We start from the raw sequence: 12,951 nt of genomic DNA, 5'->3' as shown, positions 1-12,951 counted from the left end.
GATTGAAAGGAAGAGGGGCTTAGTGTTAAGGGAACATGGATTTCATACCCGTTCACCCTTCGTTTTATGCTATCTCGCTTTGTCGGCATCATAAAAGTAGTCATGTATGCTGGAAGCTTTCTTTCAATTCTCTTGATAACATTGGTTTGGTTCCTTACGTATAATTTTGGTCTTAACACACACTCCCCGCCCATGTGCCCTTGCTACTAAGCCCTCTTGACATCAAGCCCACTTTCCTTTCTATCTTGTAATACATGTCTGATATTTGAACTCCGACCCAATCATATTGGAATAAGGAATTGTGGCTTTTATTATACGAAAACCTCATGAACATCGTACTGAATGACAAACTACGCACTTTGACGTCCCACAAAATTGAAACCACAAACTGCGATATATACCTTTTCCTAGCCTGATTTGCAAGCATTTAGTATAGAAAGTCCCAAGGTCATACCATGTATTCTCAAACTACAAGAACTTAATATGAATAATTTCAAATAGTAAAGCATCCCTTTAGATGAGTTTGTTAGACAAGACATTAGATTAAGATAATGCTTATTCCTCAAGATTCAGTGGCCCTAGCTGAGAATTTTGGGAAGACGCAGAATTTACAGCTGTGCAAGGTCAGTTAGCGACATGTTTGATAACTGTAGAACTGCTCTCTATATCTAATACATATTCAAACTACAAGAGCCTAACACGGAGGTCGTACATATTTGTATAAGTATATGTCTGGTAATGTTTTATGTGCATTGTAGTTATGCAAACTAAGTTTACACATATATACAAACACCTATGTACACACACATGCAAATGAGCATGTCACTATATGTGCATACCACATGTTTATGGCTTGTGTTTGGAATATAACAGAAAACTTACGTAAGGGAAAACCTCCCACGCTGAGTAGAAAGGTCGTGCAAAACCCAACGATGTGAATGTAAGAAAAACCACACAAGAATTACAAGAAAATTTAAACCATACAACCGTATGCCAATTTATTTATCTACCGTATACAAAATTAAGTTAAATTAAACAGATGTTTTGATCTAAACTTAGATCAAAGCAGCAGCAACGGCGGCGACACCAGCAAAAGCACCGGCTGCAACCTTAGAACCAGCACCGGCGTAGGTGGTGGAGATGTTAGCAACAGTGGAGTGAGCTGGGGCAACACTGGATGGAACAGTGACGTAGGTGGTTGGGATGGTACAAGGACCAGAGATGGTCAAAGTGGTGGCCTCAGTAACGGTGATGGTCTTGTTGTTAACAACAACAGAGGTTGCTTCTGGGCAGTAAGTGGTGTAGTCAGTGACAACAACTTCAGTGGTAACGGTGACGTTAGCAGAGGCAGAGGCAGCGACGGCCAAAGCAGCTGGGACAATAACCTTGGAGAATTGCATTATAAATTGAGCGATAGTAGGGTATAAGCGAAGGACTTGATCTATAGGATAAAGAAGAAAGAAAAGAAAAAAAACACCAAACTCGAAAATGTTATCTACTTAGGAGAAACCGCGACTTAAATAGTTTTTGGTACTGGAGTCATCGGAGTGGAAATCCATTCTCAAAAATTATTCACAAGAGCGTTACCGTTGCCACACAAGATGACCTTCATGCAGAACAATGCATATTATAAGCTTTCTGTCCTGTACGGCTTCACCTCGGGCGGTGTTACCAGGCTAACTGCACAATGCAAGTATTTCTTTTTTGTTAATGTAACTATTGTGGCATTACAAATTTTCGCAGCCACACAGGGTTGTGTCTACAATAATAATGTAGTTGATTATTACTACTACAACAATAATTATCACAATCATAATAGTAAGAATAAGCAGAAATGCCTATACTAAACCGGCATTTCTTTGTATTGCGTATTCTACAATTGAATTGAAGCAAAACATTTTTTGAACTCCAGAATTATACAAACACTGTCGGAAAGTTCTTCATTACGATATTTGACTTCCATACATGTTTTATACCGAATGATAGAAAAGAAAGAATTTCCCACTTCATGTAAACATCGTCTCTCTACTTGTGCATTTACATTCTAATGTACTCACCTACATACGCACGGATTAATACTCTTTCTACACCACACTTTTGTTTTTCTATCTTTAACTAATTCCGTTTCAAATTTCAACACCAACATATGGCTGCTCTGTTTGTTTATCTATTTCTTCTTCAATCCCATAACTAATAATCTTTTGACTTCCTCCCTAACCAAGTACAGGACGGCTGATAGATAGCATACAATGTAGTTAATAAGCTCTTGGCTGGTGCTACCGTTAGTCGTTTGTTTAACACAATTAAGTTTTAGCTAACCTGTGTATACGCTTCACAATCTAAAAACTGGTATGCAGTCCTCTCCGGCATACTCATGTAAAATGACCTGTATGAGTTACATGCCAGCTCTGTTTATGGGAAAGAACCTTCTACTTTGGGACTATCGTCCTAAAGTGGAACTTTTTTACCTAAACGCAAATGGGGCTTCCCTCTGGCTCACCAGCCCTCACAAACAAACCTTGTTGCATTCCATAATAAAATAACTACTTTTGTATAAGACCATTAAGTGGCTTGCTTAATGGTCTTATCTTTACCAGCAGGGCCAACAATTGATTTATTCCAATTTCTATCACCTTAATTTGTAATTTGTACAGTGTTACTATATTGTGTAATATCTTCAACCCACAGTTTAATTTTCTCCAGTTGAGGCTTGCTGCTATTGGGTGTCAAGATTATTCACCCTTTCGCCAATCTCCATCTCCACCCCAATGCAACACAATGGTTAATCATTAGTAAAACCCCTATTCTCATATCGACATTGACGATTCGGATTTACGATAACAGAGATAAACTAAATTCTACCCGACACGTGACCTCATGCCTCGAACGTAAGTGTATGAAATAGTTACTATGTCAACTTGAAGACTAAAAGAGAAATAAACAAAATAAATGTCTAAAGTCATTTGAAGAGTCAAATCTAAAGTGAGGTTACAAGAGAATGGAGACAATAAAACTTATTTAGAGGTGAATAGTTTTGATAAGCACACGATGGTTTAAATTTTGACATAAGATTACTTAATAAAAGGACATGAACTGGTATCAGCAGTGACTAAATAAAACATTGAGTACGAAGAATTTGTTCGGATGAACATAAAGAGCTTATTCAAATAGGAAGTGTGGATATTTGAATGGTCCAACATGTGATATTACATTAATACAGACTCTTCACCGCATGCCTAGAAATATTATTGAGTGAACATAAATGCCGTGTATCGGAAGTTGATTAGCACAACATATGTATCTGTTCGCACCAACTGTTGCATGGAAAATAACCCCATCCACAGCATGTGTGTTCCTGAAAAGGTTCGTTTCCAAATTCAATACTTCACGTGATTCTAATGATCACGTGACTAATATGGATTAGGTTTATTTTCAGCTCCATGAACCATCATAGTTTAGTTCATTTTACATCCCTTTTGGGGTTTGGTTTTGCTGGCACGAGATGTCAGAGCATGCTCATAATACCACTCATTGTTAAACACTGTTTAAGTTATTAAATGAGAAAAATCAAAAATTTAAAGACCCACACGCTCCCATATTTGAGCATAATGCAAGACTGTAACACCATACATTAAAACTCAAACACAGTTAACAAGCGTTGGCAGACAGATGCAACGTTGATGGAGCCAGAAACCATACTCTCATATAATTCCCGTGCAATGCCCAAGGCAATTCATACTACCTAACATCCACCTCGCATCATAAACGAGCACGATATCAAGCAAACAACACACTCCAGAGGATTGTGTCATTTAAACGTATAAAAAGCCTGTGTCCTATGCCAGACACCACAACAGATCTATCAGGTTATGGGGCTACTTGATCCCCCATAACATCTCGAGGTAAGTATGAAGTTTTAAAAGAAGTGAAAAAATTTCATTTTTGGTGCGAACCGAGTCTTTTTATACTGAAATACTTTGTCCGGGTAACTTGTATGCGATAATGGAGAAGAGGATGGACATTGTGATGGACATCGTTCACACAATAATTATATTTAGTGACATTACTTTATTTTGATCTATAATTCCTTTACTGTGGCCTCATGAAATATTGTTTGACCAATATTTCTTACAAGTACTTTCCCACCTGTCAAATCAGCATCTCCCACAACACACCCTATACCCAGCAGCTTCCCCAAATCTAAGTTCATTCCTCCACTACTGATGAACCCAATTAGTTCCACAATCATTTTATTATGGTCTGAAGGATCCGCACACCAACGATAAATACGTGCGTTATCCTTCAACAATCCCGTACCAAGTTTTAATCCAATTGACTTAACTGGTAAAATAGGTATCTTAGTACTCTCGTCTTCTTCGTTAGTAGTAGTAGACTTTGGATCTTGTAAGCAAATGCTACGAGCAGGAAAAGACTTTTTCATAGCCATTCCAGATTTTATTACAACCACAAGATCATGCACCAGAGTAATGTTTCGTGAAATAACTTGTTGTACCGTCTCTTCGTTCGTGGTGATATCTCTTTCGTAATTGAACTTAGCAAAATCCGATCCAGTGTCTAAAGGAAGTTTATTCTGTTGTTTCAATTCCTTTAGTTCATAATGCAAACGACGGAGAAACTCCCAATCACTTCCATGGGGGTCCAAAGGACCTTCATATTGATCGAAATTAATCCGTTTGCTTTTGGGTAATTTGGAATATACCAATGCCTTGATAGTTTTTTGAGTTTGCTGCCAATGCCATCCATCTGGTGTGAATGGGAAATCTATTGGGTAACTCTTAATCCCTGCTTCAAAGTTAAACTGTCTAATCTGTTTCTGACCACCGGGTTTCGCCTTGGGTGATTTCACAAGTACATGCCACGTTGGAAGAATCCAATACCAAGGCATCAAAAGGGTCCAGGAACTAGATTGAAGCTTTATAAGCAATATTGGCACGTTAGCAGGAGTAGCAGCATTTTGTTTTTGAACTTCTTTGATGGACTTCATTTCTTCATAACTTGCATATCGTTCTGCGTGGTCAGTCAAAGTGGTTGTAGGACGATGAGAAATTAACATTTTCAACAAGTCAATAAACGACAATGAAGCAATCGAGTTCACTCCGCTGGTCTTCCTCTTCTTAATACGAGGATCGCTCATTTTAATAGATAAACAAGACCCTGTCGGATATGTATCCGGGAACTTTGCCATTGAATTCCACAACTGCAACAGTTCACTCTCTTCGCTCACACTTAGATTTTTGGTAAGCAATTCAAGAGCTTTCGGTCCACGAAGTTCAAGACTCCCGATGGCGTATCTACAATCATCTATTTCCACACAATTGGCGTACTCGGCCACGACATGTGCAAATAACTCCTCGTAGGCAGAAGGATATGTTCGCACGATAGCCGTATCGCCATTCCAATAAATCAACACGAGCGTTGTCAGCATGTAAGGACTGTTGCCACGACGATAGTACACCAATCCTTCATAGACTCCGCTTGAACGTACCGCCTCCTCTTGTGTGATCTTGGCCAATGGGACCACGAAGTCGTTGAAAATTGAAGACGTAGACGAGCTGGTCCTGGTCCTCACAACCATATGATTCAAATATGACGTATCAAATATAACACAGTCCTGTTTCTTCGCTCTATTCATGGACTTGAAACACTTTTGGGTGGGCAGCAACGGGATTTGCCACCCATGAATCTTAAGCATGTGGAACCGTTTCACATGCCACATATGACTGGTCAACCATACGTAATCACGTTGACGTTTCCAATATTTGATGTTACCAGTGGGTCTTTCTGCCAATTCACCTCCCCTGCCATAATTATCGTACGCCCCCACTCTGTTATTTAAGCGGTTGTGGGGGTCCTTCGCTTTCTCCTGTCGTTGCAAGCGAAGCTCACGATTCAACCCCTTCCAAATGTGACGCAACAGCCTCTTCTGGGTGTTACTAGTCAACCGATAGTTCTTGGGAAAACTACGCATATATTTCATTCTTGTCTGTATCAGGAGTAGCTTTTTGGTCATAAGTAATCTGTATCTTTGTTTGCCTCTTAAATTACGAATACGAGGCGACTTCCATTGCTTCTTCATGGCACTCACTGTGCCTTCGGACATTTCACGAATGGCTCGGTTTCGAAGTCTCTTGGGGATCCGCTTCACATTATGCGATGCTACACGCCGTCTTAAAGTCCGAGGAAGTGTTTGGAAACATCTGGCGGCTCCGCTGTATTTGGATTGCAACTGTGCTCGTTCAAGCGATTCGATCTCAAATTGACGCGATTGAAGAAACTGAGGAATCAGAAGCTTCCCGCCTTCAGAAGAAAACGAACTATCATTGACTTGAGTTCGGATTTGTCGACTGCTGTAGAGCTTAGCTTTTCTCAGGTTCCCTGTGCCGCTCATTGCTAGAGGAAGAGAAGAAGCGTTTATTCATACATTTAATTTTCGCGGAGATGAGATAAATCGTTTCCAGTATATTTGTATGTGTGTACGTTTATATGTAAGTTTGTACGCATGTATACTCAGGTTTATGCATATGTGCTATACCTTTTGTCTTCGTATATCTGCATGCGTACATTATTATAATGTATATACATATGTATGTACCTGTAGATGTATTAATTTCCCTTAATCCCTAATAATATGTCACGCTATATAACGTTGGCAAATGAACATGTTCTGTTTGCCATTGGGTCAAGATCTTAGTCATCTGATCCTCTAAAATATGCTCAGATGGATCCCCTCCATCCTCAATTTTCTTTCGACGGAACTCATGTATCATATTAACCAACTTAAGAATGCCCTTACCTCCAATTATAGCATTTTCATTATCATCTTTAATATCCACATTGATCACATGCACAAGGGTCTTCACATCATAATCTCCATCATCATTCTTGCTGTATGTTCTATACATTAAATCTTCAAGCACAGAATCAAAACACCTCTCTTCACATGTTATCACTAAGTCAAATTTACCCGCATATTTATTGTTGTGCCATTTCTCCGGTGCTCGCTTCACATGTCTGTTTCTGTCCAACATATGAATTAATCCGTTGGCTTCATACATCTTCCGGGCACTCTGGTTCATCAAATCATTGTAAATGTCTTCGTATGGTGTACCAAACTCGTAAACATTGGGTTTGTCTTGTGATGGACCTGGTAATCGAACGGCTGACCCAGTACCAAACGATTTCACGTTGTATCCTGCATCCTGGAGCTGCTTATGTGACTCCATTGAACGGTTATTATTGGATGCACACACAGTACATATCTTCAAACTGTCATCGATCATATTATTGTTGTAGGAAGAGACATATAGGTTGTTCTAAGTCATACTAGTATGCCTTTAACTTTCCAAACTTTTATTTGGTCGTGTTCGGTACAATACTTACTTATGGACCTAAACATCGGAAGACCCAAACACCATTTTAAAATGCTTCCAGTTGGATTTATTACTATTCCCTTTTAGTTCTTATACTGTTTATAAATAGTTGTTAGAATAGCGAGAAACAGTACCAAGGCTGTTATAATTTTTCTCTTTATGGTGAACATTTGAACCAAATGTAATGGCATTTGACTACAATCATTGTAGTAAAATTAACTTTGTAATTACTATACAAAAAAAAGTATTATTTCGTATATTAGTGGAGCTTCTATTGCAGCTTCTACTGCAGGAAACAGCATCATCTTAAGTAGTAACTGTGAGGAGTTCTGCTGAAACTTATTTGTTTGAGAATGTCGCTAATCAAAGGTGTTTTCTGTGTACTTAACAATAATTCAGGTTATAGCGAATGTAATAACTGATGTAAATGACTTAAGTCATCTTACAGCTTACTAGGGGACGGCTCCAAGTGGGTACATCTTTGTATCTATGGATAAAATTCACTTGCATGTCATTAAATAAAATACGAGATTGCAACTTCATCGTATGCAGGAATAAGAATATCGAAGTCAACTTATTTGACAGGTTGCAAACGAAGTCTGCAAAATAATGAACACATGTAAAATGAATTTATCCAGGAGTTGATCTGTATATTAATCGTGAAATCAATGATAAGTTTTAAAACTTCTTGTGAACATCACGAACTGGCTCGGCAAGGAAATGACCCCAGTGTATTATTCACGACTTCAGTTCACATGACCATCTTCTCCATCTACAATAGGAAGAGAACAGCAGAAAATGGAACTTTCAGTGTCTCAGGCTTAACAACTCCAACTGATCAAAAAACAAGGAGTGCAAAAATGACTGTCCTTTGTCGCTTTCAAATGTATCATGACTTGATGTCCCTCATAATGATTCAATGCCAGCTCTTTGTGGCAATCAGCATGAGATTGAACAATGAATCCCATATTTCATTTTCAACTACATTCCAGTTCGGAATTATGCAAAGAAACTTTAGCCTCTGGAATCTGCAAATGAACTCTTTGGTCATGTACCATATAACGTATTTTTCTTTGTTGGTCCAACTTTAACAAAGATTAGAGGACAAAAAATTCTATTCACGTATTACCACACGCATAATACGATCCATCCCTACAATCCAAACCTCAAACAAACGATTATTTCATCCTCAAACTATATTCACAGGGCTACTCATCCAAAACGAAAAGATTCCAGCTTATCCAACAACACAAGGTCCAAATTTTATAGTAAGTTGCACTCCAATTGGATCCTGGGGTGGTGCTCTAAATAGTACCAACTTGAAGTAGGTATTGTAAACCATCAAAGTACTGAGATGAATAATGCAGGGAGACTAATAACATCCTATCATATGACCAAGGGTCTTGAGGCCTCTCTGAAAAATATAATAGTAAGTTACAACGTAGTTTAATGATCAACTCAGTCCGAAAGACTTTTTCTAAATTGATGGTAGTACAATTATAAAAGGATCGCCCATGTGTAGTACTTTCAATCTTGACCAGCAAGTTTGATTAACTTTTATCAACGATAACAATTTCTTCAGCAGGAACTGAAACTAATACTTCAGCATCTCTTTCGTGAACCGCCGCCACATTATTAATTTCAACAAATTCACTCTGATCATTGTCTATTGTTACAAAATCTTCTTCGTAATCCTTAGACGTTATCAGAACAAATTCTGAATTCTTCCTCGGTCTGAGAGTAGCAGTAGGAACGGAAGACATCGATTGAGAAGAAGGTGGATGCTCTTGGAAGTATATGATTTTGTTAGAATTCGCCGCACAGCTTTTTTTGAAGGCAACATAATCATCCCAATCACGCAAGTTGACACCAATCATCATTGAAGGGTCCAAGCCGGTGATGTCCAAACGATGATAATTTTTGGGATGGTAAGATTCGTTCAACACCTTTATATCTTCTTCAGTACATGTTTGTGGGTAATGGGGGTCCAAATAAATCAATTCTGTGCCTTGGAACCCCACAAAATAAAAGCTAGAGCTCGGTTTCCCCCCAGCAATGCCTGCAGACTGAGGAATTGAAAGAAGATGAAGCAAACTTGAATGGTAAACCGAATGTATTTTATCTATTCCCAAACGGACAGGAAATAGCACTAATAATCCAGAAATGTCTCGTTTAGCGAACACTGCTTTAACTCTTTCGTCGTACATATCACTTGCCTCTATCATAACTTCGATCTTAGGGAGTGGCCCCCACTGTTGTAAGCCGTTAGTCAATCGTTTAATGGAAAGAGAGGCAGCGTTCGGACCAAACCATTCGCCCGGTTTAACCTGAAGGGGCGATTCACCAGCTACCTGAATGAAATTATGAAGCGAAAATGGAGCAGTAGACTTATCACGGAAATACCCGAGAACCGTGGCTTCATCAACTGATCTTCCACCAAACAGCATTAAAGAATTAGCAAGTAGACTCTGAGAAGTCCTGATCATACAACCCCATCCAACATCATTGGTAAAAGCCTCAGAGCTTATTAAGTTGGCTACATTACGAGTAAAATTGTGATACATCCCTTTGGTCAAGATCATGTTGGGGATGAACCCCATGGGAGTAGGACCATCAGGATGTTTGGGGATAGGCTCGAAATCAAATCGATACGTAAGATTGATGATCCCCGTGATCTTGCTTTCAAAGTCCTTGAGTTCGGTATATTGTTTGTCTTGGATCATTACTGGAGGAGTAGTAGCAGTAGCAGTAGCAGTAGCAGTAGCAGTAGCAGCTTGAGTCCATTGGTTCCAAAACGAGCTAATAGCGGAAACAGCTCCATTACCACCAGAAGTGGGTCTAGAACCACCCACAGACCCATTAACCGCCAAACTATCAATAGGATCAATCACGATAGATGTATCACTACTTTTTGGTGGAGGGTTTGCCCCTGATAATACATCAACTTTGACAGCCTGTTCCTCGACCAAGCTATCCGAATTCGGCTCTGAGAAATGTACAGTATCCAGATCATTAGTGCTAGAAGGTTGTTGATCCATAATTAACTTGAATGGTTAACCTGTCAACGTTTTTAAAGAAGAAAAGAGTAAGTAATAGACTTCCCCTTACTAGGTTGTGAATGTATTACTATCAGCAACTACAAAAGACTGCATACAATTACATAGAGCTAATCTCTTCTGCGCTACCAACTGATATATACAGTTCAGTTCAAAAGTAATATAAAGAAAGAACTATGCTTTAAGGGCACATGTTAGCCACTATATATATCATACTAAAGCAAAATCTTAAATGGCGAGACATTCCAAGAAGAGTAGGAGACGCCGTGAGAACGAACAGGTGTCCCATGATGAGAAGAACGCCGCTGATCACGGCGATAGAAAACGTGGGTCGAGTACCAGAAGAGGAAGAGGTAGTGGAAGAGGCAGAGGAAGAGGTGGTGGAAGAGGTAGTGGAAGAGGTGGTGGAAGAGGTGGTGGAAGAGGAGGTAGAGATAGAGGAGGCAGTGAAATGAATTCTAATAGACGTCCAAGGTTCTCTGGACAGCCTCGGATGTCATTTCCCGGTTTAGAAGAGTTCGATGAGACATTGTATGTTCCGTCCAAGACAGGCACATCGCTCATGGATGGGATAAGATATACTATAAGACATGAGCAAGATGATATGGAACACAATGGGTTCCGGTTCAGGCCGATTGAGTTTGTCCGGTCTCAGGAGAAGTATGATCCTCTGAAAGACTTGATATCAAAGTTGAAGAAGACGACATTGGACGACGACGACATACTAGCTGAAGTGCTTGAGGAGATGGAAGAAGAGGAAGAGGAAGAAGAGGAAGAAGTGGAGGAAGAAGAGGAGGAAGAAGAGGAGGAAGAAGAGGAGGAAGAAGAGGAGGAAGAAGAGGAGGATGAGGAAAAAGAGGCCATTGAAGAGGATAAAGTTGAGGATGAAGTTGACAGTAAGATGCATTACTCTTCTCTGGAACTGGTACAAGAATCAGAAGATGAAGGTGAAAGTTTATATGATTTTGAAATTGATAATGTTGGTGATAATCTGACTTCACATTCAAAGTCTAAGACTGCCAAGATTCTTGATATAGTTCGATCAAAGATGACTGCTGCTGCTGCGGTCTCCGAAGAACCATCTGCGATTGAATATGATCCGGTCATCACCATTGGTAATGTCACATTGCATACTTCGAAAGACAGTAGAGGAAACACAACTGCTGATATGTACACGGTTGCAGCTTTGAACAGCATGTCAACAACAGGATTTGTTGATGAAGATGAAGATGACTCTGAAAGTACGGATGACTCGAGTTCGGAAGATGATTCCATTGCTGATTACATCGCCAATATTGAGGAAGATTCAGAAGACGATGAAGGAGAATCAGATTCAAATTCAGAATCAGATGACGAGAAACCGTATGGGTTCCTTGAAGAGGATTTCGAGTTTGATTGTTCAAAGATTCAGATATCAAATGTTCGTTTTGGAATCCAGAATCAAGTATATGTTTGCAACGAGGAGCTCACATGTGGTGAATTTGCATGGATAGACGAAGCTGAGGTTCACCAATATGTGTTGGATAATGGAGTTCCACAACATCGATTGACTCAATTCATGAGACACATCACCAATGGCCTTATAGAATTGCCAAAGAAGGACAAAAAAGCTCAACACGATGATTCTTATTCTGATATCTATATCTCATCCTCATCAGATGAAGATGAAGATGAAGAAGAAGAAGAAGAAGAAGAAGATTTAGAATCCATACGAGCAATGGCAGCATTTGCCCATAGCTCTTTATCCAGACCTCCAGAAGATATGATTCTTACCAAAAGCTTACGAACCAAAGGTAAAGGACGTAAGAAGATGTTGGATGTTGACCAAATCCAAGTGGAATTGGATACTGAAATGCGTCAACGTTTAATGGACCAATACCAAATACAAAAGCAACTGAAGAAGTTAAGAACAGCTCAAAGGAAACAAGATCAACAACAAAGAGGCTTGAGTAAAGGTGACTTATCAGTGAAATATCCATATGCCATTAAGGTAAGTGAGATGATTGAAGAATTTGATTCATTTTTGAATGCTGTTGATCGAGTATCAGTTTCGTTCCCTCCATTAGATCCCCATGGCAACAGAACTTTATCCAAGCTTGCCAGATTCTATAACATGAGAACGGACACTTGTGGAAGTGGCAAGAAGGTGTTTATCAAGGTTTCAAAGACCAAAAAATCGTTTAGATACTTGCCAGATTATGGTAACATCAAGAGTATTCTGAGACAAAGACCTATATTCAAACGAACAGATGTCAAGGGAATTCTAAGACCAGAAGTCCCTGAAAGTGGACCAGAAAAGGAAAAGAAAGGACCCAAGGTTCATTATCGTGAAGGAGAAGTTGTTGGAGAGAATGCACCACTGATTGAAAAAGATAATTTTGGTAGACAGCTACTCATGAAGATGGGATGGATAGAAGGTGAAGGATTAGGTCACGAAAGTAACAAGGGAATAAATGAAGCTGTTGTTGCCAAGTATAAGAAGACAAAGATGGGTATAAGGTAAG

General features: G+C 39.4%; 5 protein-coding genes across 5 annotated transcripts; 1 reads left to right on the top strand and 4 right to left on the bottom strand.

Moving 5' to 3' along the window:
• Window positions 1-1,055: 1,055 nt before the first annotated feature.
• PGA48 (Pga48p) lies at window positions 1,056-1,400 on the bottom strand (the record flags this gene model as incomplete). Its single annotated transcript, XM_043195429.1, has 1 exon — window positions 1,056-1,400. The coding sequence occupies one exon, from the start codon at window positions 1,398-1,400 to the stop codon at window positions 1,056-1,058; it is 345 nt and encodes a 114-aa protein (XP_043050095.1).
• A 2,678-nt stretch (window positions 1,401-4,078) lies between these two features.
• On the bottom strand, window positions 4,079-6,409 carry KQ657_004762 (ribonuclease P/MRP protein subunit; the record flags this gene model as incomplete). Its single annotated transcript, XM_043195428.1, has 1 exon — window positions 4,079-6,409. One exon carries the CDS (start codon window positions 6,407-6,409, stop codon window positions 4,079-4,081), a length of 2,331 nt encoding a protein of 776 aa, XP_043050094.1.
• Window positions 6,410-6,641: 232 nt separating this feature from the next.
• SSU72 (RNA polymerase II subunit A C-terminal domain phosphatase) lies at window positions 6,642-7,301 on the bottom strand (the record flags this gene model as incomplete). Its single annotated transcript, XM_043195427.1, has 1 exon — window positions 6,642-7,301. The coding sequence occupies one exon, from the start codon at window positions 7,299-7,301 to the stop codon at window positions 6,642-6,644; it is 660 nt and encodes a 219-aa protein (XP_043050093.1).
• A 1,640-nt stretch (window positions 7,302-8,941) lies between these two features.
• On the bottom strand, window positions 8,942-10,429 carry ATG4 (cysteine protease; the record flags this gene model as incomplete). Its single annotated transcript, XM_043195426.1, has 1 exon — window positions 8,942-10,429. One exon carries the CDS (start codon window positions 10,427-10,429, stop codon window positions 8,942-8,944), a length of 1,488 nt encoding a protein of 495 aa, XP_043050092.1.
• A 250-nt stretch (window positions 10,430-10,679) lies between these two features.
• Window positions 10,680-12,950, top strand: SQS1 (uncharacterized protein; the record flags this gene model as incomplete). Its single annotated transcript, XM_043195425.1, has 1 exon — window positions 10,680-12,950. One exon carries the CDS (start codon window positions 10,680-10,682, stop codon window positions 12,948-12,950), a length of 2,271 nt encoding a protein of 756 aa, XP_043050091.1.
• Window position 12,951: the final 1 nt, after the last annotated feature.

The sequence above is a fragment of the Scheffersomyces spartinae genome, assembly GCF_019049425.1.
Source record: "Scheffersomyces spartinae strain ARV_011 chromosome Unknown scaffold_7, whole genome shotgun sequence".
NCBI lineage: Eukaryota > Fungi > Ascomycota > Pichiomycetes > Serinales > Debaryomycetaceae > Lizanozyma > Lizanozyma spartinae.
This window is presented reverse-complemented; position numbering and strand designations above follow the sequence as displayed.